The sequence below is a fragment of the Felis catus genome, chromosome A1 (genome assembly GCF_018350175.1).
Source record: "Felis catus isolate Fca126 chromosome A1, F.catus_Fca126_mat1.0, whole genome shotgun sequence".
NCBI lineage: Eukaryota > Metazoa > Chordata > Mammalia > Carnivora > Felidae > Felis > Felis catus.
Window position 1 is genome coordinate 29,559,728 of NC_058368.1, and position 27,901 is coordinate 29,587,628.

Consider the following 27,901-nt stretch of genomic DNA (forward strand, 5'->3'; position numbering starts at 1 on the left):
AAATATTTAGGATAATAAGTGATATAATATTCTAACGCAAAGTTAAGCTAAATTTCAAAGACGTATCAGTTTCTTAAAAATCTGTTTATAGCATTAATAAAAAAGATGATTTTGTTCTTCTCTGAATTGAATAGGAATAGAGTAGTACAGTGTGTAAGTTATCACTTTCATTCATTTGAGAACAAAGAACTTTTACTTCAAGTACTGTGTTTAGATTTACTGTTTAATATTTACTGTTTAATCTTGTGTAAAATTAAAGGGCTTTTATTAATCAAGTTACATACTCTCAATCCAACCCTGAATCTGAAAGTCATGATTATATATTCACACATACATACATACACATACAAACTTAAAAGTGATGTGTGATTTTTCCCACAGATATTGAGGGGGGAATATAGCAAGGAGGAGGTATAAGAGATGTTGGATGATGAATATCACATTCAAGAATCTTGAATTTATCCATGAAAAGAAGGCATTTATAGCTCTTTATGTATTTTCTTGGTGCTAATGCTACAGCTAAGTGACTAAAAGCCATCCAGGAATTCACTGTGAAACGATTTTGGACTTCTTTCTGGGATTCAGAGATGTGTCAAGTATCTAGCATGTCCCTGGATTAAATTTTCATTTACATATTAATGTTTTTTAAGAACATTCAAATACTTGGTCTAGGTCAAATCCACAGTCGGGGAATTAGTGTTCTACAGTACACACTAGAGGAGAATGGTGCCAGAATACTAATTATCAAAGGGTGGTTAGATCCTAATAATGTGACTATGACTAAAACTTTTTAGAGATGGTAGCAATTCAGTCATAGAAGAATGGGAAAAGAGTTGGAGATTAACAGACCCATGTTCATTCCTGTTAGTTAACTAAGAGTATTGAAGTCAGTGGTAGAGCTGAAAGGGACCTACGAATACCAACTCAGTCATGTTCTAATATGAAATCTGTGGGCACAAAATGACTTGCCCAGTGACATACTAGTTTAGTGGCACATCTGAGATTTCTGGCTATTATTCCTGGACCCTTTCTACTGAAGTCCGTGCCTATCTTATTTATTCTTGAAATAAGAATTATCACAGAAACAACTAGTGCTTTCCCTCCAGAATGTGAGCTCTATTTTGCTTATTCTTTACCTCTCAGAATCTTGCAAAAGGTTTTTGTTTGGTAATAAAAACCCCATATCTTGTATAGTTTTTTTATTTCTATTTTATAGTTTTTTAATTTTTATTTTTTTCAAATAATCTCTGAGCCCAACATGGGGCCTTGAACTCACGACCCTGAGATCAAGAGTCTAATGATCTACCAACTGAACCAACCAGGTACCCCTTGTGTGATTTTTTTTTTTAAAGAAAAAGAAGTAGAGAAATACTTAAGAGTCATATTCAGTACAGATTTTATTTGTTGATACAAAGTGTATACATAAACTGAAGTATTAAGTGATGTATCCAGGTTCAAGACGTCTTTGTGCAATAGATGTCTTATAGCTAACTTGTGTTTTCTTTAAATGTATTGTAGTTGAAGCCTCCTGTCATAATGGGGATGAGACGATTGAAACAATCGAGGCTGCTGAGGCGCTCCTCAATATGGATTCTCCTGGCCCTATGTTGGATGAAAAACGAATAAGTGAGTGTTCATGTGTTTGGTTTGTTCATGTGAATATACTTTGAAAACTTGTTCTTGCCATTGCTTGTTATTAGAGATGGTAAATACCAAGAGACCAGAGATTAGGTTTTTATATTTTTTGTGTCCCAAACACATTTTAGGGTACAGTATTAGTTGAGACACCTTCACTAAAGTATTCAGGTAAACAAGACTTTAAAAAAAAAAAAAATTGGAGAGTGAGATCTTCAGGAATAAAAAAGTATTTAGTCGTCAGCAGATTTTGCAGAATTTATTCTCTTAACCTCATTGGTAGAAGTATTAGGGTATTTATGGCCCAGACTATTATAATTTAATGATCTCTATAGGTATTCACTAGTGAATAGGCAAAAATTCATTGAAAAATTTTCTAACACTTCATGGCAGAAAATTCACTGCAACATTATTGATCTGCTTTTAAACGTTTTTTAAAATTTTATTTATTTATTTTGAGAGAGAGAGTGTGTGTGCACATGTGAGCAGGGGAGGGGCAGAGAGAGAAGGGAAAAAGAGAATCCCAAGCAGACCCCAGTCTGTCAGCTCAGAGCCTGACACGGGGCTTGATTTCCTCTCTCGATCTTGAACCATGAGATCATGACCTGAACCTAAATCAAGAGTTGGACACTTAACCAACTGTTCCACCCAGGTGCCCCTATTCATCTATTTCTAAATCCATGTTCTCCTTTGAGCTCTTCTGACAAGAAAGTAGTCAAACTCATTAATTTATTAATTTAAGTCAATTATTACTAAATCAGTTTAAGATGTTGAATATTTTCTGTATGCATGACAATGCATTAGGCAATAATGTGATATACGAATGAACAGATACTATTTTTTCCTCCAGTTCACAGATTAATTTTGAAGATATTTATGTAAATAACTGTAAAAGCCAAAAATAAAGGCCATGGGAGGGATAGCAGCATGTTCTGGAAGGAAAGAGGACTCTGGTTGGAAATATCAGAGACAGGCTTTATGGAAGGAATTTTCTAACCTGGGATATAAAAGATAAACTTTTAGTGGCTAGAGGGGATAGGGAACGGCATTCAAGGTAGAATGGGTTGAGCCAGAGACACAGACCTGTAAAAACGAGAGAAATGTTTGGATAAAAATGCTTTGGTTTAGCTGAAGTATAGCTTTGGTATAGCTGCCTTCTTGGTTGGCAGGAGATGAGATTGGAAAAGTAGGTTTGATCCAAATTGTACAAGCTTCACATGGCATGCTGTGGAGTTTGGGTTTTCTTATCTTTTTTCCCCTGTAAACTATGGGAAAATAAGTCAATTTTATTCTTCTTCTAATTTTCAGCATATAAAGTTTTATAGAATGAATAATATGGTCAAACCAGACTTGGGTTTCAGAGAATAACTTTAGCAGCAATGAGAAGAATGGAGAAGAGAAACAAGATTGACTGGTGATAGGAAGTCAGAGAAGGCGTTGAATTAGTCCTGTCAAGCCTGGTCTGACTTAAGAGTGTCTGATTTAGGACAGAAGAAATAAAAAGAGACTAGATTTCATGATTTTATTTCTACTTTAATCTTCATAGAAACAGGAAATTATATGATGAAATTATTTTGATAATACAAAGTTGATTATAATTAGTTATTTTATTTCCATTAGATAATAATATATTTAGTTCATCTGAAGATGACATTGTTGTTGCCCCAATCACCCATGTATCCGTCACATTAGATGGGATTCCTGAAGTGGTGGAAACTCAGCAGGTTCAAGAGACCTATGCACACTCACCAGGAACATCGTCGCCAGAACAACCTAAGAGAAAGAAAGGTGGGTGGTTAATTTGTTTAGGGCAAACAGTCAAGTCTTGAAGTGGAATCTAAACATAATTTTATTCAAGGGTATTTCTACACCAATTAAAACTCACATAATAAAAAATGAGGGTACAAAACATAAAAGGTATATCTCCATATTAGATTCAATAAAAAATTAAAGCCTCAACCTTTTATCTAAACCCTTTTATCCAAACTCAGAAAGAGGTTGGTGTAAGGGAAGTTAGCTTCCTTCCAAAGGACATAGTTAGAAAAATCACTAGCATAGATTCCAATATAAGATTCCTGTGGGAAAAATAATGAATTGGAAATCAACAGGTAAGTAATTGGAGAGGAAAATGTTAGATTTTAATTAGATTTAAATTTTAAAGGGAGTTTTTAACTTTTCACGAATTTAGGACCATATCTGCATACTAAAGTCTGACACTCTTTCCATTTTATTGCTTTCTGATTCTACTCCAGCTTGTATAATATTTTGAGTTTAATATCTTGGTTAATCAACCACCCAGTAACTTAACTTCACATAAAAGTAAGGGTAAATCCAAGAGCCAAAACTGAAGAGGGAAATAGAAACACTAAGAATGAACTGACACTGAAGGGCTGAGACGTTATGTCAGTCTTGATGTCCAAGGCACTTGTGCATTCCCAGCCATACTTAACATAATTAACATAAAAGTGTACCCAGGCTGGTAATAACTTTGGGGTACCAGGCAAAAGCTCTTGTAAAACTGCTCTGGCAAGTCCTACATTTAACCTGAGCTGCACAGAATTTCCTCAAATAAAGCAAATAAAACAAAGTTGAGGTGAGCTCACATTGCAGTATTAAGGAATACATAAGGAAGATAATTCCTGAATGAGAAGCAGAAGACATAGAATGAGTCTAGGATTACTTCTCTAAGAACTTAAGACAGTCGAATTATCAAATACAAACTTTCAGTGAATATGACTGCAATTATTACGGCAAAAGAATGAAAAACAAAGTCAAAGAATGAGACTGTTAAAAAAATACTGGGTGGAATATCTTCTTCCAGACAACATGGAGTGACAGAACCTGGTTTGGCAATGATTTGGGGACAACAAAAGAAAAAATTGTAAGTGGGACTACATTAAACTTAAAAGCTTCTTCACAGCAAAAGAAACCATCAAAAAAATGAAAGGCAGCCTACAGAATTGGAGAAAATATTTGCAAGGCATATATCTGATAAGGGGTTAATATTCAGTCAGAAACACATAAAGAACTCCTACAACTCAATAGCAAAAAAAAAAAAAAAAAAAAAAACTGATTAAAAAATGGTCAGAGGGCCTTGAATAGACATTGAATAGACTAAAGAAGACATACAAATGGCCAACAGGTACGTGAAAAGATGCTCAACATCACTAATTGTCAGAAAACTGCAAATCAAAACCGCAATAAGCTGTCACCTCACACCTGTCACAGTGACTGTCATCAAAAAGGCAAGAGATAATGAGTGTTGGCAGGGATGTGGAGAAAAAGGAACCCTTGTGCACTGTTGGTGGGAATGTAAATTGGTACAGCCACTATGGAAAATAGCACGGACGTTCCTCAAAATGTTAAAACTACAAACAACCATATGACCTAGAAATCTTACACCTGGATACATATATTCAAAAGAAATGAAAATAAGATATCAAAGCAATACCTGCATTCCCATGTTCATTGCACATTAAAAAACATAGGTGGACCTTGAGAGTATTATGCTAAGTGGAATAAGTCAGAGAAAGACAAATATCGTGTGCTCTCACATGTGGAATCTGAAATAACCGAACTCCTAGAAGCAGAGAGAAAAACGATGGTTTCTAGGAGGAGGAAATGGGGAGATGTCAATGAAGGATATAAGCTTCCAGGTATAAAATGAGTATGGGGACCTAATGTACAGCGTGGTGACTTTGGTTAACAGTACAATATGTATTGTATATTTAAAAGTTGCTAACAGAGGAAGTTGCTAACATCTTAAATGTTCACACCCCCACAACCAAGTAATTATTATGTGAGGTGATGGTATATTAACTGACCCTACTGTAGTAATCATTTTACAACATAGAAGTGTATCACAACATTGCATTGTACATCTTAAAGATACACAACTATATGTCATTATATCTCAATAAAGCTGGAAAAAAATTTTAATTAAAAAATCTCCAGAATCTGGATTTACTTTCCTATTTAAACAACTTGAAAATACAGACAAAATGTATGAAAAAGTGCTGTTAAAAAGTGGATATCAGTCAACAAAAGCAAATGATCTCTGAGAAACAGGAAACAAATGAGGGTGAGCCCTATGATTACCCCACCTTACTGCATAGAGAATTTTTTTGTTTGTTTGGCTCGCTCTTTGTTTCCTCTTTTTCTCTTTCTTTTTTCCCTTCCTTTCTTTCTGTCTTTCTGTCTTTCTTTTTTCAGTTTGGCAATTTCTTAAAACATTTAATGCATGCTTAACATGTGACCCAGCCATTCTTCTACTGAGTGTTTATGCAAAATAAATGAAGCCATACGTTTATAGAAAAACATATGCATGAATGAATGTTCTTAGCAATTTTCTTTGCAATAATAGCTCCAAACTTGAAACAACCCAAATGTCTATCAACTGCTGATTAAATAAACAAATTTGTGGTATACCTGTACAATGAAGTAACACTCAGCAATAAAATAGAGTATACTATTGATACATACAACAAAAATGGATGAATCTCAGCATAATCATGCCAATTTGGAAAGAAGCCAGATTTTTTAATATATATGTTTCTATTTATATAAAATTGTGCAAACTGCAAACTAATATATAATGACAGAAAATATGTGAGTAGTTGGTTACCTTTGGATTGGGCAGAGTGGGAGAGGTAAGATGTAAGGCTTACAGAGGGGTACAAAGTACTTTTGGGAGGGAAGGATATGCTCACTGTTTTGAACATGGTGATGATTTCACAGGTAAAAACATGTTGGAAGATACCGACTTATAGACTTTAAGCATATGCAATTTATTGTATATCTGTTATACTTTGTAAAGCTATTTTTAACGTGAAAGACTAACATCCTAATTAATAGTGGAAGACTGATGTCATAAGGAACCAAGTAGAACACATAATATATAGGTTAAACAGCAGATTAGTCACTGTTTAAAAGCATTAATGAGTTCCAATATAGATCTGATGTAGAATAAAAAACATGAAAGTCAGAGATGTGAGGATTGAATGAAAAGGTCTACATGTTTGATCAAAGGTCCAGAAAAAGAGAATATGTAGAGCAAGAGGAGGCAGTATTCAAAGGTAATGACTGAGAGTTTTCCAAAGTGACATCCCAGCATGGTGAATCCTGAGTAGCATAACTAAAAGAAGTCCAGATCTAAATACATTATAGAAAAAAAATGCAAAACACAGCACTCCCCTCGCCCCTCCCAAAAAAGGAAGAAGAGGACGAGGAAAGAAGAAAGAAGAAGAAGAAACAACGAACTAACCAGAGGAGAAAGAGGATTGATTTTTAGATTGGCAGCTTAGAAGCTCCCAGTAGAGGATGGGAGTGTTGGCTATCTTCAAAGTATTAAGAAGAAATAACTGTCAACCAAAAATTCGATACCCAACTAATGTATAACTCACATGAAGCTGTGCACATTGCCATCTTGAATAGTAAGGAAGCCAATGGAAAGGATGGGTATTGGATAGGTTTACTAACGGTCTCTGTCTTGACTGAAACTAGTGGTGAAAACAGTGGGAAGAAGAAAATGATATCAGAAAAGGTAGGTAAATAGAAAGCATAAAATAAGAGGGTAGGAGGGATAGGAGCTAACTAATATTTCTAATATCTTCACTTCTAGTATTTGTTATCATTAACGTGGTCACCCAGAGGTGTCTGCCTCATGAATTGTTCTCTGCAGATTCCTGCAGTGATGGAAGTCACGATACCTGGCTGACTAGGTTTTATATTTATGCATTGAGAGGGGCCTGAAGAGTGACTTTGTGAGAGCAGGGGAGTTGGATGCTTTACCAACCGAACCACCCAGGCTCCTCAAAAGTGATCTGTTTTTGATCCTCTTATGCACCTTTAGAAATTTTTCCTATTTAGCTTGGGGATGTGTTCTTAACTAACCTAATGACTTTATCTCTAGAATTCTGTTCTTCTGAGTTCTTGCTCTACATTGCACTAATCCAGAATTTACCCTTGTGACCTAGACCAGATAGAGCCTGAAGAATGTTGGGACAAAATATGCTAACTAAGGTGTCCATTTATGCTTAATCTTCATTGGTTTCTTATGTATAGAATGGTAGTCTATTCGGACAGCATGATCATCTCAACCTAAATCTCAGGCAACATTGCCACCAAGTTGTGTTCCTAGAGAAATGGCAAAAGAAGATCACAAACAAGGCTTTAGAATAGTTGGTTGAGCCAGACTAAGGTTGCACAAACTACATTTAACACTGTTGGAATGGACTTGTTTAGAGATTGAATGAAGCATAACTATAATTTATATAATGTGCAAAACTGTTTTGTGTGAATTATAAGAAATACAGAAAAATAAGATGATTAAAAATACATAGGAAAATAAAAATAGACTATGTAGTTCACCAAAATTTTGCCTCACATATTTTTCTATCTCTAAAGTTTTGGGACATTTCTAGTATTTGAGAATTACGTGTATGCACATGTGAGAAAAGCTAAAAGTCAACTTTTCCTACCATGAAAAGCTTATGTAACCAACAGACAAACTTGTATGGCTTATTTTTTGAGCCCCAGTCTTATCAACGTCAAGAATGTTCCCCCAAATTTTAAGAAAGCACTGTCAGTTTTGTTCCCTCAAAGACAAGATATAATGTTTTAAACTTAACCTCATTTTTATAAATGAGCTGATATATACATAAAGTGTTTGTGCTCTAACCTATGCTAATGATAAAATTTCACTGAAGTTATTTTCCTTTTGAGTAAATACCATTTAGGAGACCATTATGTGTGATCCATGTATAAAGCATTAAAATTTAAGATAAATGACCAAATAGCATTTATAAACAGCTAAATTGTTCATTCTCTTTCACTTTTGAGGGCAAATACTTACACAGAGCTGTTCTGTTTTCAGGGAGAAAAACAAAACCTCCACGACCAGATTCCCCAGCCACTACGCCGAACATATCTGTGAAGAAGAAAAATAAAGATGGTAAGGGTAAGTACTATAATTTCCTTGTAATCCTTATAGGTCAAGTAACAGTTAGATTGCTTTAAAATATCTGCATTTTGTAAGGAAAAACTACCAGCTCTCTTGACTTATTGAAATGGATCTTATTGCTGCCACATGCTTATAAAGTACAGTTGGCACTTTTCCATTCACGAGATTTTTTTATGTACCTGTGTGTCCTTTCATTTAATAATGAGTCTCTTGGGAGAGTTCAGCCAGGTTAGCCTTTCAGTTCATAGACACTTTATAATACTGTTATGAAGTTCTCATATTTTCATAACTGCTGCCCAAATATGAAAAAAATTAAGGTCAATCCATTTGCTCTGATATAAACAGAACAACTATTGAATGTTTTGTACAACTCTTTTTCACTGTTTTTCTTAGGTAATGGTTCTTAAAGAGGTAAGAAAAAATTCCTCTCAAAGTGTTTTTTTTTTCTCCCTAAGTTATCACAAATCTAATTTCCAAGATTGCTCTGTCCAGACATCTTACATAAGACTTTTAGTTGTGTTTAATTTTGCTCTTTCAAATGAAATTGTAATCAGTTCAACAGAAATTGCTTTTGTTTCAGGAAACACAATTTATCTTTGGGAGTTTTTACTGGCACTGCTACAGGACAAAGCTACTTGTCCTAAATATATCAAATGGACCCAGCGAGAAAAAGGCATTTTTAAACTGGTAGATTCCAAAGCAGTATCCAGGTTGTGGGGAAAGCACAAAAACAAACCTGACATGAATTACGAGACCATGGGAAGAGCTCTCAGGTACATGAAGCTTTTGTAGTTCGTTGTGTTAAGAATATTATTTCCTAAATACTACAAAGTAGGTAACTTCTAAAAAGTTAGAGGATTACAAAAATGGTGAATTTTATTATTGAATTACTAAAACCACACAACTTACAGAAATCAGTATGTATTTAGGGGTGCCTGGGTGGCTCAGTTGCTTAAGCATCTGACTTGTGGTTTCAGCTCAGGTCGTGATCTCACAGTTCCTGAGTTTGAGGCCCAGGTCAGGCTCTGTGCTAACAGTGCGGAACCTCGAACCTGCTTGGGATTCTCTGTCTCCCTCTCTCTGCCCCTCCCCTTGTGCATGCATTCATTCTCTCCCTCCCTCCCTCCCTGTCTCTCTCTCTCTCTCAAAAAAAAAAAAAAAATCAGTATGTATTTAAATTGAAATCTGACTCCAATCTAGGAAAATGTTTTCCTTGAAAAAAATTTTTTCATGCAAATAACAGACAGTTTCCTTATAAAGGGACTAAAAAATGCAAACCATCAACAGAAATTTAAATTGACCACAGGAGTCATATGTTTGGAGCCATTAACCTTGAATTCAGCACAAAGTTAACAAACAGTGGTAATGCAGGTACTTAATAAGAGGGTGCATTTTTATTTATTTTCTTTAATTTTTTTTTTAACGTTTATTTGAGAGAGAGACAGAGTGTAAGTGGGGGAGGGTAGAGAGAGAGGGAAACACAGAATCCGAAGCAGGCTCCAGGCTCTGAGTGTCAGCACAGAGCTTGATGTGGGGCTTAAACCCACAAACTGTGAGATCATGACCTGAGCCAAAGTTAGATGCTTAACTGAGTGAGCCACCCAGGTGCCCCAAGATTTTAAATGTAAATCTCAGATATGATCTATATACCTGAATAAATGCTTCAAGAATAGTGTTAGATACTGTGAAATTTTGAACTAGGGTATCATTTTATTCTTAAGCTCACTATTAGTTTGTTTTTTCTGTGCTCTCTCTCAAGATACACATCTATTTGAGAAAGATTTACCAGAAGTAACAATCATCGTGGTGCCTGGGTGTCTCGGTTGGTTAAGTGTCAGACTTTGGCTCATGTCATGATCTCAGGGTTCATGGGTTCAAGCCCCACTTTGGGCTGTCTGCTGTCAGCACAGAGCTCACTTTGGGTCCTCTGTCTCCCTCTGTGCTCCTTCCCTGCTCTAATTCCTGCTCTCTGAGATGGAGACGGAATCCCAAGCAGGCTCCACAAGGCAGTACAGAGCCCAACGCAGGGCTCCAGCCCGTGAACCATGAGATCATGACCTTTACTGAAACCAAAAGTCAGACACTTAGCCAACTGAGCCACACAAAGCCCCTAAATTCTTGAGGTTTGTAGTAGATTTGAGTATTCCGGCAAGTTGGAAGAAGGGGAGATGAAGAAAAGTGAACTAGATAGTTCACTGTATAATCCATATACTTTATCAACAGTCTCCTCATCAGAACTGGTTTTAGGTTTAGTTGGCAATAAGGGTTTTTCTATGTAAGTATGTGTGTTTTATATATATTTAGAAAAGAATGTGTTTGGGGCACCCGGGTGGCTCAGTCAGCAGGGCATCCAACATCGGCTCAGGTCATGACCTCGCTATTTCATGAGTTCAAGCCCCATGTTGGACACTGTGCCGACGGCTTGGAACCTGGAGCCTACTTTGGAGTCTCTGTCTCCCTCTCTCTCTTCCCCTGCCTGCTTGTGTTCTCTCTTTATGTCTCTCTCTCAAAAATAAATAAACACTAAAAAAAAAAAAAAAAAAAAAAAAAAAAGAGAAGGCGCCCCTGGGTAGCTCAGTTGGTTAAGTGTCAGACTTTGGCTCAGGTCATGATCTCATGGTTCGTGGGTTTGAGTCCTGCATCAGGCTCTGTGCTGGCAGCTTGGAGCCTGGAGCCTGCTTCAGATTCTGTCTCTGTCTCTCTTCCCCTCCCCTACTTGTGCTCTCTCTCTCAAATATAAAAACATTAAAAACAATTTTTTTTTAAAGAAAACAGTATGTTTAATTATACTATCTTATATAAAGTAACTACCCTTCATTTTGAAATTCTTCTCCCACTTGTTTTCAACTTGAGACTTCTGTTATTAGGGAATTTTTAATGTTGTTGAATATCATTTTAATTTATGTTTAATTGAATAAAATATTGATAAAATTGTCTGCTTTGAATAGGTACTATTACCAAAGGGGTATTCTGGCAAAAGTAGAAGGTCAGCGCTTGGTGTATCAGTTCAAGGAAATGCCAAAAGATCTTATTTATATAGATGATGAGGATCCAGGTTCCAGCATAGAGTCTTCAGATCCATCACTGTCTTCAACAACTACTTCAAGTAGGAGCCAAGCAAGCAGATCGAGAGTATCCTCAAGTCCAGGGATAAAAGGAGGAGCCACTACAGCTCTAAAGCCGGGAAATTCTAAAGCTACAAAACCCAAAGATCCTGCAGAAGCTGCACAGCCATCAGAAGTTCTGAGGACAGTGCAGCCCACACAGTCTCCATATCCTACCCAGCTCTTCCGGACTATTCATGTAGTACAGCCAGTACAAGCTGTCCCAGATGGAGAAGCAACCGTAACCAGTAGCATGCAGGATGAAACATTAAATTCTTCCGTTCAGAGTATTAGGTGAGAAAACTATAAAGTTATTGATGCATTTCATTATGTGATGTTTCTGACCAGAGAGCCATTATTAGTTAAATACGTTAGGATTCAGAAGTGAGAATAAAAATTGTATTGATTTCAAGCTAGAAATCTTATTCAACAGATTGTTTTCAGCAGCAGATGACATCAATCCTGATTCTATCAGTGATTCCTTGTTTTTAAACTTTGACATACTTGATGTTATTCTATTAAGTCTAGTCTACTGTACCTTTGTACGATTGGATTGATCCATACAAGAAGCAATCCACATATTAGAAACTCCAGAGAATGGTTTCAGACCTTCCTTTCAAAGTCAGAAGCTGTAAAAATTTAACATAAATTGACAATCATGACCTTCTGGAATATAGTGAGTTCGAAGAAACAACATTACTCCTTGAGAAGATCTTATCACAGAGCAGTTTTAAAGTTCAAAGAGGCCAAGAATCTAATTTTTTGGGCTTTTAGAGTAGCAGAAGTTGGAAAATAGTTTTATAGCAATAAAATCGAATTTATCTCATAACCCTGGGAAAGATGAAACAACAAATTGATCAAGAAAACCCTGTCTGCTTTAAACTGGTCTTTTGCAGCATTTGGGACTGGTCTCATTGATGTATAATGGGGAAAAAGAGGAAAGGCAGAAAATTAGATGGACATTTGTAACATTCTCTTTTTCTACCATCATGAATTTCCAGAATGTGAATTACAATAAAATATAGGAGCCCGTCCAAATACAATAAAAATGATTCTTTGATTATTTTTATTAGCTGACTTCAGTCTTAACATTTGTATATTCCTGAATATAAATGCTGGATTTTTGTTCAGTTGATCTTGAGGTAAGAAGCATTACCCAGAATCAAGACAGAGTTAGATAGATGTTTTAGTCTTCCTTGTATGGTCCATTTAAACTTGTGGCATCGTGAAAATTGACTTGCAAGGAGTAGAAAGGTTACATTTGTCCCATTTTAATTGGACAGGAAGGATCAGTCTTTCACTGTTATTAAAGGAGTACTTATTTATCTATTTTCTTTTTAATGTTTTATTTTCCTCTACGTCCTATTGGTTTTGTGTGATAACTGAGTATCTAGTTGGAAGTACGTGATTCCTCCCATTGGTTTCTAGGCTCTGTCGTCTTATCATTGTGTGTATTCGTGTTAATAGGAAACATCCAGTAGTCATAAGCTAATCACTAGGACCCCCTTCGTGGAGTGATTCAGTTATTTTTTAGCATCTTTTTTTTACACCTTGAGAATAAAAACAAATCCCCCCCACCTTGCAATAAAAAAAAGTCCACAGAACTCTAGCTCTGATGAATATTAAATTGTGATACTGTATTGGATACTTTATTACTCTGAATGTCAATTTCTGAATAATACTCAGTGCTAGATATTAAAATGCTATAATTACACTCCTTATCCATGATTTGCAAACTGTCTTTTGGTGTACTTTTCCGAATTTTCATTTCTAAGGTCCCTGATTGTTCTGTGGACTCCCTGTCTGCTTCCTGCCTCCAGTATTTTTTCTCTGGAGTCCAACCTGTTATATAAGATACTAGTCACAGCTTTGCTATGCTACTTTCTTGCAACTTTTGTTAGATTCATGTTGCTACCAGCTCTCACTTCTCTGCTCATGATTCCTTCCTTGCCTTCCACAGTTAAAGCTGACTGCTTGTGTGCAGTGCAGCTCAATCTGGGACTTGAACCAGGTGTTTCAGTTGACTTTAATGCTCGTCTCCTCCTATACATGTAACCCTGCAGGAGCCACATTTTATTCATTGTCCTTCTGCTTAACATAGTCTCTATCACATAACACCCCTTCAGATTTATAGATTTTATTTTGAAATAGTGTATATAGGGGCGCCTGGGTGGCGCAGTCGGTTAAGCGGCGGACTTCAGCCAGGTCACGATCTCGCGGTCCGGGAGTTCGAGCCCCGCGTCGGGCTCTGGGCTGATGGCTCAGAGCCTGGAGCCTGTTTCCGATTCTGTGTCTCCCTCTCTCTCTGCCCCTCCCCCGTTCATGCTCTGTCTCTCTCTGTCCCAAAAATAAATAAACGTTGAAAAAAAATTAAAAAAAAAAAAAAAAGAAAGAAATAGTGTATATATTCATTATCTCCTCTCGGAATAATGAGTTCTCTAAGTGTACTGCTTATATAATGAAGAAATTAAAAACTTTAACTTTTCAGAGTTTAAAACATACTTCCTTATTGAATAAATCATTTTCTATTTATATGTATGTATATACACACTTTCTTTTTTTATATATATATACACACATTCTTAATCATTACTTTGACTTTAAAAAAAATTGTTCCCACATTTGGTTGTATCTTTTATTTGTATCTCTCAAAAATCCTACTTATTTTAAAGCAGTTAAGCCTCTAATGGGATGCATTTTATTCCCTGAAATTACTGGATGTGTTAAGGCCAAAGTTAATGAATAATGAATATAATTACTCCGGTTTTGCTATTGTTCTTTTCCATTATATAGAAAGAAAGAAAAGGTGTTAAGTAAATTTCAAGCAAATTGTACATATTACTCTGAAATTTTAATGCATTATTAGAATCATTTTTCATTAGATTATTTCCTTATTTAGTGATTTCTTTATTTTTTATTTGTATTTTTTTATAATTACCTGAACTTTTCATCATGAAAAATTTCACAATATTAACAGGCTGAAATAGTACAATGAACACCTGGATTCACAGTTTAAATCCACATATTCACATATTTAAATCCACCTGGATTCACAGTTGATAGCATTTTGCTTTATTTGTTTTCTCTCTATTTCTACCCTTTTTCATGCTTGGTTATTTGTCAAGTAAGTGGACATCATTATGACATTTTATTTCTAAACATTTCAACCTACAGTTCTTAAGAATAGAGAGGTTTTCCTAAATAACTGTCATATTATTACTCCTAAGTAAAATAGCAGTAACTCGGCTACATTTTTCTTAATTTTATAACTATTAATAAAAACAAAGACCACTTAAAGATCTGTAGCTAAGAGAAAATGGAATATATAGGACTTAAAATTATTAAAAATTAAATAAAAAGGGGGGGGCATCTGGGTGGCTCAGTCGGTTAAGCGTCCAACTTCAGCTCAGGTCATGATCTCACGGTTAGTGAGTTCGAGCCCCACATTGGGCTCTGTGCTGACAGAGCCTGGAGCCTGCTTCAGATTCTGTGTCTCCCTTTCTCTCTGCCCCTCCCCCACTCATGCTCTGTCTCTCTCTCAAAAATGAAAATAAACATTAAAAAAAATTTATAGGACTTAGAATATTCAGTGAATATATCAATAAGAACTGACATTTTCAAAGCACTCTCTGTATTTTATACACTTTCCATATATTAATGTCTAATATCCTAACATCAATGAGATATAGGTAGTATTATTCCTATTTTACAGATGAGGAAGCCAAGGCCAGGAGAGGCCAAGGAACCTGGTCACATCTAGTAAGTGGTGAAGACAGTGTTTTAATGCAAGAAGTTTAGTCCAAAGCAGTGAGCTCATGATTTGCCACCCTGCCTGTTGAGTCACATGATTCTCATGAATTACCAGTCATTTACAATGAAGTAACAACATGTTTTTTCTTTTCTCAGTTTTTCCTTTGCTCATATCTTTTTATCTCACATAATTTCATGTATGTCTGTTGAAATCTATTAAGCTTTTCTAAATGATTTATGGTATATGTGCTCAGTTTTTACTCTGCTTTAATTTTATATGTGCTTTAATTTTGACTCTGGCTTCATGTTATTTAAAGAAGCTACAACAAAAGTAAACCTCTGGTAAAATATTTTCCTGAAATTGTCCCTTGATAAATTTGCAAGTCCACATACCAACCTAACATAATTTTTTTCTCTGTAATATTTATTCAAGCACCAGTAGTTTGTCTTAGGGTCTTTTAAATCACTTAGCCTCAAAAAATGTATAATGTGCAAATTATCTTAAAAGCAAAGTAATGGAGTAGGAAGACTATAGGCGTAACTTTCCAGCCCTTCAACCTTGTCAATTATTAGATGTGACATTGAATTGGATTAATTAACTATTCTGAGTCTGTTTCCTCATCTCTAAAATAAAGGTGATCTTAACAGTTAATGGTGTTACAGGTGATCATAACAGTTAAATGACATTTCCTTGACATCTAAGTAGATATGCAATAAGAACTAAATGTTACATTGTATACCTTTCTTAGTCTCAGAAAGTTTGAATTTTAAATTCCCAGTATATACCAGTGGTTACAAGCAGTGTAGGAAATTTTATAAAGTAGTTAACTGTAAAATAACCTTTGTTATATAATATAACCAGACACAACTGACAGTTTAATCATTAACTAAGAAAAAAATAATTAAAATTTTCTGTGGTTGGGAAAAGGCTGCATGATATTTTACCTTTAATCTCTGAATTTTTGTATTAGTGAAAATCACTTATTTTAGAATTTGTTCAAATAAGCCAGTATATTTACATTATATATATATAAATGAGTATATATATATTCCGGCAGAGGACACTCAGGTGTTTGGAGAAAAGGATGTCTTTTTCTAGTTTGAACAAAAGCATTGAAAGTCTAGTGGTAGCCCTGGTTAGCAATATGGAAAATTTCCAAGTACGTTATTGCTTGTGCCACACCTGAATGAGGAAAAGAGGAAAAAGGAGTTGTGTATTAAAGGTGTGTAACTGCCCACAGTTTAAAGATAGAAAAGACAGTATTCATCTTTAGCTGAATTTATTTGGGACTGAAGAAGTGGCAGTGTGTTGTAACGGGCAAGCACAAAGGTCTTGCAGCAGTTGGCCTCTTTTCTTATATAGCTGGTCACCTTATGCAAGCTGTTCACTCTGTGCATTAAATTTTTATATGTAAAATGGGGATAATAGAACTTACAGGGTGGCAAGGCTGTACATATTTATAGATACTATCTGTGTGCTTACTATATGCCATGTACTATCTTATTTACATGTACATGGCCATGAACTCTTGTCATGGGGAGCCCTTAATTTAAGAAATGATATCTGGCTATAGGGTCAGTTAACATACCCAGGCTCCAAGATACCCACCCAAGATACCCTGATTCAGGTAGGCAAGGGGAAGAAGGAAGAACAGTGTATTTTGGAAAAGCTGCCTGGATCCCAAAGTTATTCTGTATCCTTCCAACTCTTTTCTTGCCTGCCAATATTATCAGTATATCTGGCCTTTATTTCTAGTCATAGCCTGTCCACCTATTAAATCTTCATTACCCAGCTCATATTCTCTTCTAACTCCATCCTTCAAAAGAGCTGCTAACATCCTGCTCTAGGCTGATTGTCACAGAGGTGGCTTGGTTGGAGTCTGAACTTGGAAATCAGAATCCTACCACAGTGGGTAGGATCTAGTCATCCTGTGTCTTTCCACTTGCTTTGAACTTCTCTTAAGCTGCACTGAGTTTTCTTTTCATATGTCTACCTAGCTGACCCATTTGTTTTCTCCAGAATTTTTTATTTCTCACATATGTAACAAGCCACATAACTGTAACGTATAAAATTTGCCTATAATAATCTGTGTGCAATGATTAACATTTGGGTGATGGGTACCAGCCTAGCTGTTGACCATTTGAAGTAGCAGTCATCTATCTTCTGTATAATAGCTTCATAGAATTAAGAGAAAACAGTTGAGATCAGATGCTGAGTGTTTTCAGCTGCGCTTGTTTGATATTAACAAAGGCCATAACAATAATTTTCACACCAGTGAACTTTTAAAATTGGATTGACTCACAATATCATTAACAACCTTATGTAAGCTTGATGTACATTAAAGGATTTTATGTTAAAGATTATTTGAGCTGAGAAAACTGCTGAAACATGCTTCCATTTATTTTTGCCAAAGCTTGCCCTTATTGTTTGCTCTCTATGCCAACCTAAAGAACCCCCATGAGTTCATTATATTCATGACTCGTTTTATGTAATACAATATGAACTGTGAACTATTAAATTTCTTCTTATAGTTCAATATACATTTAAGACAGGTTTTTTTTTTTTTTAATTGAGCATTTTCCCTCTATATATAGAGAAACAGGTTGAAAACAATTACAATCATATGAATTCTGGTAATTGTGGATGAACATGTGGATGATATTATCCCTCAAGTATTAAAAATAATGAGAGTGAATCTAATACATTTGTTTAAAAATACCTAATTTTCTTGGGGTGCTTGGGTGGCTCAGTTGGTTAACCATCTGATTCTTTTTTTTTTTTTTTTTTCAACGTTTATTTATTTTTGGGACAGAGAGAGACAGAGCATGAACGGGGGAGGGGCAGAAAGAGAGGGAGACACAGAATCGGAAACAGGCTCCAGGCTCTGAGCCATCAGCCCAGAGCCCGACGCGGGGCTTGAACTCACGGACCGCGAGATCGTGACCTGGCTGAAGTCGGACGCTTAACCGACTGCGCCACCCAGGCGCCCCAAACCATCTGATTCTTGATTTCAGCTCAGGTCATGATCTCATGGTTTGAGTTCGAGTCCCGCATGTGGCTCTGCACTAGCAGTATGGAGCCTGCTTGGGATTCTCGGTCTCCCTCTGTCTCTGCCCCTCCCTTGCTCATGCTTGTGCTCTTGCTCGCTCTCTCCAAAAATAAACTTAAAAAAAAAAATAAAATTTCTAATTTTCTTTCAGGCAGTTCATAATAACTTCTTTGCCAAGCATTTTGATATCCTCCTCCTTCCCCAACAAAATTGCTTCCCCATTTGTGTTAATGTGGCACTTTGTACAGCAGATGGTATCATAGTTAATGGCCTGAGAGTTTTGTGTTGGACATTCCATTATAATACAGGGTCTGGTATGATGTTTATGTTGTGTTGAAGATACAGGGAGTAGCATTTGAAATGTGTAACTCATATTTTGTCAAAATGACTTCAAATGTTAAAAAAGTTTTCAGTTGTGTAGAATATGCTGATTTTCTTTTATTTCATAATCTCAATAGGACTATACAGGCTCCAACCCAAGTTCCAGTGGTTGTGTCTCCTGGGAATCAGCATTTGCATACAGTAACACTCCAGACAGTGCCAATCACAACAGTGATAGCCAGCACAGATCCATCATCAGGTGCTGGATCTCAGAAATTTATTTTACAAGCCATTCCATCCTCACAGCCCATGACAGTACTGAAAGAAAATGTCATGCTGCAGTCACAGAAGCCAGGCTCCCCTCCTTCAATTGTCTTGAGCCCTGCCCATGTACAGCAGGTACTTACTAGCAATGTTCAATCCATTTGCAATGGAACCGTCAGTATGGCTTCATCTCCGTCCTTCAGTGCTACTACTCCTGTGGTGACCTTTTCTCCTCGAAGTTCACAACTTGTTGCTCACCCACCTGGCACTGTAATCACTTCGGTTATCAAAGCTCAAGAAACAAAAACTCTTATACAGGAAGTAGAGAAAAAGGAAGTTGAAGATCATTTGAAAGAAGACATTGAGAAGACTGAGCAACAGCCACAGCCTTATGTGATGGTGGTATCCAATTCCAATGGATTTGCCTCTCAGGTAGCTGTGAAACAAAATGAATTGCTGGAACCCAACTCTTTTTAATTAATATACCAAAGGAATTATGGATGGTTGTTTTTTAATTGAACATTTCCAGTTGTATTCAAACTGATTCTAAGATAAATTCTACAGATGTTCCTAATTTTGTAGTTAATTGTTAAAAATATTAATTTAGAGTTAATTTTGACTTTGTTAGATGAGGGAGGGTACCCAAGTGTTTCTCTTTGTTGTGCAAATGTTTCAGAATTCAATTGTGAAGGAACAGGCATTTTATACTATGAAGACATTCTTTTCAGATTTTTTTCAGTTGCTATACCATAAGCATTTTTTAAGTTTCTTTTTTAATTTTACATGGTATTAGTTTTTCTGATTCTTTTGTAAATACAGTACTTAAATACAAGGCAACAGGAGATTTATATAGGAACCATTTTCATTCCACTTGTGTAAGTTAAAGTCTTGACCCTTTCAAATGCAAGACAGCTATTTTATACTTTGTTAAAAAATTATGATTTCAGTTAGATTACTTTAGTTGGTTGCACTGTATAAGGAACTATGAAGATGTAGAAAACAACATTAAAAATTGAAAGTTGCCTATGATACGGCTGAACCTGTTTCAGAAGCAGGATAGTATAAAAGCGTCAGCCTAAGAGTGGCTCTTGTGCTAATTAGTTGTGTGATGTTGGGCAAAGCCACTGGATCTTTTTGGGCCTCAGTTCTCCCATAAAAGGAAGGGATATGTTGGATTAGATGAGATGATCTTCAGGCTCCTTTCTGGTTCTAAATTTAATGATTCTAGCTCCTATATTTTAAAGTTATATCAACTAAAACATTATCAGCTTATTTCTTAATGTAAATATGGCTAACATATTGCAGAAAAATAACTGGCCCTACAACCTACAAAATTCATTCTTCTGTTATCTGTAAGATCTGCTATGAATCTGAATTCTTCCTAAATACTGTGTTCATTAACTTTTTAGGCCACTGTGTACCGTGGCCCATCAGTAAACTTACATTGCTGAGTGCTAAATGATGTACTGCCATTCTGAAAGAGTCAAGGCTCTTTCTTAAGGGCCCAGAAAGCAACCACACCTTGGGCTCATCTGGCTGAGTAGTCAGTTGCTATAAAAGCATAATTGCTTTATATTTTGGATCATTTTTTTATTGGGAGTTGGGGGGGTTGCGTACAAAGATAATATACATATATATCTGAGTCTCGGAAATGAAATAGTTTTTAGATTACTTTTCAACTGTAAATAATGTACATTTAATTTCACAAGAAAAATTGTTTTCTGCAAATTTTCTAGTACAGCAAAGGAGAAACTTTTGTAGATGAAAAAAAATCATGTTTAGAGGTCTCTTGTTCTGTGTTTTCATATTACAGAGTGAATTTGTATTTAAGCAAAAATTTAAATTTTGGAAGCCTCTAAACGTTTTTGTATCTTTAATTGGTTTATTATTAAATAAATCATGTAAAAATTCTCAGTGTTTGTGTTTTCAAGCAAATATTTCTTAAGAAGAGGTATACAGAAAATGTTGTTGGTATTTGCAATGCTATTAAGTATTCGTATAATAAGCTCCATTGGTCAGATTAGAATTGCTGAATGCAGTTCCTCCTCTCAGTTTTCCTTTCTGCTATGCCAGACGGCTGCTTCTACGTGGCACATGTGGATTGCCAAGCTCTATAAATTAGAAAACAATAAAATTTTCTTAGCAATAATATTCAACACACTCTAAAAAACAAGTTTTCTGGGGCGCCTGGTGGCTCAGTTGGTAAGCGTCTGACTTCAGCTCAGGTCATGATCTCACGGTTCGTGAGTTCGAACCCCGCATCGGGCTCTGTGCTGACAGCTCAGAGCCTGGAGCCTGCTTCGGATGCTGTGTTTCCCTCTCTCTCTGCTACTCCCCCACTCACATTCTGTCTCTCAAAAATAAATAAACATTAAAAAATTAAAAATAAATAAAAAAGTTTTCTAATTAGAAATCAGATCAGTTAATTGTTAAACTTAGAAAACATAGAACCAGAAAAAGAGAAGAAAATTAAAATCTCAATGCAATACCCCTGTACCTAGTAGTAACTTACACACTTACTCATTTTGTCATGTCAATTAATATTCTTCAAAAATGGGATTTTAAAAGGAGCATTTTAATCTCTGAAGTCAGAGGAATGCAGGAAAGAATCTGAACAAATAGGCCTTGCTAAATTTCCCTCAGTTTACTACCCTTAGTTCATACCCTTTTCTTCTGTCATTTTTCATGACTTCCCATTCTTTATCAAACCTAGTATAAAAACACTTAGGCTTAACATTTCTTTGAATCTTCATTTCCATATGAAGGCTCCCACATCATGTAAAACATTAAAATAAATAGGTATGCTTTCCTTCTTTAAACTGTCAGTTTGATTTTTAGGCCCAGCTAAGCACCCTAAGAGAGTCATGGCAAAGTTCTTTCTCCTCTAGAACTCTGGCTAGCCATGCATCCCCTAACATAATCTCATATTGAACTCCTGAACAGGAGCATAGCTAGCTCTCTGGCTTGTGATGTTACTCTCACTGTCCTAACCTAAAAACCTGATGTTTTCTCAGTTCCCATTCATTCTTTAACCTTGTATAGTATTGCATTTGCCCTATTACCCTGAAATTACTGTTGCAAAGGTCACTAACTAGTAGTTAATTTCCATATGCCAGATTTCTGTCCTTATCTTCCTTGACCTTTCCAACATTTAACCTTTTATAACTCACCCTGAACTTTATTTTTTTTTTCAAGAAACAATTTTTTTTTTTTTTTTTTTTTAGAGAGAGAGAGTGTGTGTGAGCAGGGGAGAGGGGCAGAGGGAGAGAGAGAATCTTAAGCAGGCTGCATGCTCAGTATGGAACCCAATGCAGGGCTTGATCTTACAACCCTGGGATTATGACCTGAACCAAAATCAAGAGCTGGATGCTCAACCAACTGAGCCAGCCAGGTGCCCCAACTCACTTTAAGTTCTCAATTTATTGCTTTCACTTTTTAAAATTTTTTTTTTATTAAAAAAATTTTTTTAATGTTTATTCCAATTTCATTATGTCAAATCCTTTAGTGTCAAGCCCTTCCTCACTGTCCTCAGAGTTGATGTCCTGCATGGTCTTACCTCTTCTTGGTCCCACCAGCCTTATCTTCAAATATCACTCTCCAAATCCTGTCAGTTCGGATTGGGGTGCTTTCAGTTGCATGAAACAAAAACGCAATTTAAAATTATTAAATAGTACAAAATAAGACGTCTGGAGTTAGGTTTCCAGGTTAGTTAATTCAGGAACTCAGGTGATAGTAACCAGGTTTCTTTCCTCTCTGCTTTCCCATCCTCAGCATTTTGCTTTAGTTTCCAGGATGGCTTCTGCCATACTTGCCAGATAGCTGCAGTAGTTCCTTCTAGTTTTCTGTTTGTCAGAAGATCTTTCCCAGAATACCCTGAACAGCTGTCTCTTCAGAGCTCGTTGGCTAGATTTGTCATATACCCCTTCCTAAACAAATTGCTAGTCAAGGAAGTAGGGTTACCATGAATGACTTAGATGTGTATGGTGCCAAACAAAATCGGGGCTCTCCAGCAAGAAATGAGGGAGAATGGTGTGGCCTACCATCACCCACACGCATCTTTCTTTACAGACACTTTCAAAAATGCTCATGCCTACATAAAACCTGTATTTCTCTCCCAAAGAGAGATCAAAGTCCCATCCTGTTGCCCGATCCAGTTTCATGCCCGGGATGTTTGAGATCGTACGCAGTCGTCTTTTTCAGATCAGCTGTGTCCCCCTGGTTTCTTGTCCTCCACAGCCACATCCAGTATGAGCACTCAGGATACTCTTTCCAGAGTCAGCTTTAGAACACACCATTTGATGATATAAGTTTGATGCCCTGTCACAGGGTCACCATTTTCCCATCCTGGAATAGTTGTATCCTCAGTACCTTTCATCCTGCCTTTTATACATACCCGGTGAGTTATACAACATACCAGGGTCAGTTTTGGAGAATTCCACTTCCAAATACCAAATTGTCTTCCAGTTTGAGTTCTGGGTCCTTAGCAATAGAGATGGATTCTGGTTTTCAGCATAAAGAAATTTTATTATAAGAATATTGTATAGTTCATAGAATAGACAAAAGGACTAGAGAATCGGGGTCAATCTGAGTCAAACAGCTAGGAAAAAACTGCACAAGTGATTTTGTAGAGAAATTGTAGCCACTGTTGCCAAGCACTAAACACTAGGCTTTGTATCACTGTCTGTGCTGCCCCAGGAGTTTGGTTGCGATACAAGTGCTCCTGCATCCAGGTGCCCCTGATTTTGAGCATCTTTTGATGTGCTCATGTGACATCCATATATTTTCTTTGATGAAATGATTGTTAAAATTTGTTGTCCATCAAAAATTCTGTTGCTTTCTTATTACTGATTTTTGAGAACTCTTTATGTACTCTGGATGCAAGTTCTTCATCAGCTATATGATTCGCAAGTATTTTTAAAGTGCAGAAACCTTTTAATTTTGGTAAAGTCTGATTTATCAACTTCTTAAGGGTCATGCTGTTAGTGTCATATTTAACAAATCTTCGCCTAATCCCAGGTCACTAAGGTTTTCTTCCTTCTAGACGTTTTATAGTTTTAAATTTTACATTTGGGCCCATGATCCATTTTGAGTTAGTTTTTATAGATGATGCAAGGTATGTATTGGATGTTCACTTTTTTTGCTTTTGTATATTCAATTTGTTGAAAACACTGTCCCTTTCAATTAAAAAGTATCAAAAGACTATCCTTTTCAACTATCTTCCCTGAGTTATCTTTGGACCTTTGTTGAAAATCACTTGTCGTATATGTACAGGTGAATTTATGGACTCTATTCTGTTCTATTGATCTTTGTGCCAATACATACAAAGGTTGGTGTGTTGAAATCAGTAGTGTTAGTTCTCCAGCTTTGTTATTTTTCAAAGTTGATTTGACTATTCTAATTATGTATTTCCACCTGAATTTGCAGAATCAGTTTCTCAACTGAAACAGAAAAAACCTTTGGGATTTTGATTGGGATCATGTTGAATCCATAGATCAATTTGGGAAGAACTGACATTTTAACAATATTAAGTCTCCATAGATGCATCTCCATTTGTTTAGGTGTTCTTTAATTTCTCTCAGCAATGTTTCATAAATCTCAATGTATACTTTTTGTGTATCCTTTGTCAGGTTTATTTTTCAGTATTTAATATTTTTGATGCTATTGTAAATGTCATAAATTTCAAATTCTGACTGTTGCTGGTTTTGTTTTAAATCTTTACCTCCTATTTATGGAGGCATGAAGGGTACAAATCTTATGTGTACAACTCAATAAAATTTTACATCTGAATATATTGGCGTAATTGCCACCTGGTTCAAGATATGTAACATTTCCTGCATCCAAGAAGTTTCCTTCATGGCTCTTCTCAGCTAGGAGATCACTTTCTGGTATCCCTCACAATAGTTTTTATCTTCATATAAATGGAATCAATCGAGATGTACCCTGGCTTCTTTAACTCAACATTATGTATGTGAGGTATGTATGTGAGGTTCCTACATTTTGTTGTGTGTATTGGCAATTTATTCTCAATCATTGCTCTATAGTATTTTTCTCCTATCAAAGGATATTTATTTCCAGTTTTTCCTGTGCATAATGCTGTAATCAATATTCATGTACACAAACTAAGTACTCTTTTCTCTTGGGGATATGCCCAGTGGTAGAATTTTTGGGTAACAGGGTATATGTATGACTAGCTTTAGTAGATAGTGTCAAAAGTTTTCTAGGGGTGCCTGGCTGTGGAGCATGTAACTCTTGGAGTTGTAATTCGAGTCCCATGTTAGAGTGTAGAGATTATTTTTTTAAATCTTAAAAAAAAAAAGTTTTCTAAAGTAATGACAGCAATTTATACTCCCACTAGCAACATACACCAGTTATAGGTGCCCCATATCCCTGCCTAGGCTTGGTATTGGAATTCCTTTTAAACAATTCTGGTGAGTGTTTAGTAGCAAAGTATGACTTTAATGTCCCTAATATAGCTGTTGATGTAGAACTTCTTTTCCTATGCATATTGGCCATTTAGAGAACACTTGAAAATCAAAGTAATTCACTTTAAAGAAAAAATAGATACGAACATTTCAGTAAAGGCAGAAAAAGCATTTGCTATTGAATGCCTTCCCCTCTGATGTTATAGCCAAGAGAGGAAACCCATTATCACTATTCCATTCAACACTATATGAGATGTACCAGCCAGTGAAAGACAGCAAGAAAAAGAAATGAAAGGTATAGTCATTTCACGAGACCTTAAACAATCTTTATTCACAGATGAAAAATTGTAATCATAGAAATTCTAAAAGAACCTACAAGGTATTAGAAATGTAAGGTCAAGGGGTGCCTGGGTGGCTCCGTCAGTTAAGCGTCCGACTTCAGCTCAGGTCATGATCTCGCTCGGTGCCTGGAGCCTGCTTCAGATTCTGTGTCTCCCCATCTCTTGGCCCCTCCCCTGCTCATGCTCTGTCTCTCAGTAATAAATGTTAAAAAAAAAAAAAAAAGAAATGTAAGGTCAATATGTAAAAATACTGTTTCTACGTATTAAAAACAAAGAAGTAGAATATAAGACTTTTATCTTTTTTAACGTTTATTTTTTGAGAGAGAGTGAGAGAGACAGTGCAAGCTGGAGAGGGGCAGAGAGAAAGGGAGACACAGAATGAGGCAGGCTCCAAGCTCTGAGCTGTCAGCACAGAGCCAGATGCAGGGCTTGAATTCATGGATCGCAAGATCTTGACCTGAGCTGAAGTTGGATGCTTAACCGACTGAGCCACACAGTCATCCCTAAATATAAAACTTTTAAAATGTCATTTAAAATAGCATTAAAAAAACCAAATAACTGGAGGGCCTGGGTGGCTCAGTTGGTTAAGTGTCTGACTCTTGCTATTGGCTCAGGTTATGATCTCACAGTTCTTGAGCTCTACACAGGGCTCTGCTGACAGCGTGGAGCCCACCTGGAATTCTCTCTCTCCCTCTCTGCCTCTCCCTTGCTCACTCTTCCCCCACCCCGTCTCTCTCTCTCTCAAAATAAATAAATAAAAGTTTTGTTTTAAAGCCCAATACCCAAGTATAAATCTAATGAAAGATATGTGATACCTCTACACTGAAATTTACAAAACTGCTGAGGGAAATTAAAGAGCACTTAAACAAATGGAGGGTGTATGAATGATACTTATGTCTCAATATTAAGAAGTCCATTTTCTCCAAACAGATCTACAGATCCAATGCAAGTCCAATTAAAATCCCAGCAGGCTTTTTTTTTTTTAAGTTGACAAGCTCATCCTAAAATTTGTAACTAAGTGGAAATAAATTGTATAAGATGTATAAAATAATGGCAATACAGAGGATTTGGAATAGCCAAGGCAAACTTGAAAAGTTCTAGGACCTCAAGATCCATTATAAAGCTACATTAATTATGATAGTGTGGTACTGGTACAACGTTAGACACATAGACCCACATACATATGGTCTTCTACTTGACAACAAAAGTACCTTAAGAATTTAGTGGGGTGGGGTGGGGGCACTTGGATGGTAACTGAGTGTTCAACTCTGGATTTCTGCTCAGGTCATGATCTCACAATTCACAGGATCGAGCCTGCATCAGGCTGTGCACAGACAGCATGGAAACTGCCTGGGATTCTCTCCCCCCCCCCCCCCCCCTCTTTATGCCCCTTACCCACGTGTGCACGTGCTCTCTATCTCTCAAAATATATAAATAAAACATTTAAAAAAAAAGAATATAATGGGCAAAATAATAAACGACAGCATTTTCAGTAAGTAGGGCTGGGTCACTCAGATATCCATATTGGGGGAAAAGAGCTTTGATCTCAGGCTCATACCTTCCTCAAAAATTAACGAGATAAATCATAGTCCTGGATGTCAAACCTAAATTAATAAGGCATCTAGAAGAGAACACAGAATAGCCTCATGCCCTTGGAGTAGGTGAAGCCTTATTAATATGACACAAAAAGCACTGATCCTAAAAGATCAGCAAACCCAGCCAGTTTTACATCACATATTTCTGCTCTTACCTTTCTGTCCATCCCTACAATTACTGACCTATGTAAGAGGGTCATTTTGGCTTGAAACACAGCAGTTGTGCCCAACAACTGTTCTTTTCCCTTTAACCATTCTTCCACAGCACAGAGACAATAACATACTTTTAAAAATGCAAATGTGACTGTTAAGGCCTGTTTAAGTTAGAAATCCTGTAATGGGTTAGCATCGTTAAGAACATCACATCCAAGCTCCTCAGAAGACCACATCTAGCCGTTTATGACCTGGCATTTCACCTGACTTGAATTTTGGCTCTACCAATTTTAGAGTTCATATCA

At 36.3% G+C, this 27,901-nt stretch overlaps 1 protein-coding gene and 1 long non-coding RNA gene across 7 annotated transcripts in view; one reads left to right on the forward strand and one right to left on the reverse strand.

The window, feature by feature from the left end:
* ELF1 (E74 like ETS transcription factor 1) overlaps window positions 1-20,999 on the forward strand; it is a 111,141-nt gene extending 90,142 nt beyond the window's left edge. For 3 of the 6 annotated variants that reach the window (XM_011289711.4, XM_003980420.6, XM_011289776.4), the window contains exons 4-9: window positions 1,519-1,626; window positions 3,256-3,423; window positions 8,510-8,593; window positions 9,177-9,369; window positions 11,545-11,994; window positions 18,959-20,999. In XM_011289711.4, the coding sequence (XP_011288013.2) occupies window positions 1,519-1,626; window positions 3,256-3,423; window positions 8,510-8,593; window positions 9,177-9,369; window positions 11,545-11,994; window positions 18,959-19,562 (1,607 nt within the window). In that variant the 3' untranslated portion in view covers window positions 19,563-20,999. The remainder of the gene's footprint in view (window positions 1-1,518; window positions 1,627-3,255; window positions 3,424-8,509; window positions 8,594-9,176; window positions 9,370-11,544; window positions 11,995-18,958) is intronic. The other 3 variants (XM_019827475.3, XM_019827479.3, XM_045053660.1) reach the window with 3 other exon arrangements.
* Window positions 20,415-26,027, reverse strand: LOC109498230. The gene is made up of 2 exons (XR_002154929.3): window positions 22,642-26,027; window positions 20,415-21,196 (listed from the first exon to the last, which is right to left on the reverse strand). It is a non-coding gene; the product is annotated as an uncharacterized LOC109498230 (long non-coding RNA).
* Between the last annotated feature and the right edge of the window lie 1,874 nt (window positions 26,028-27,901).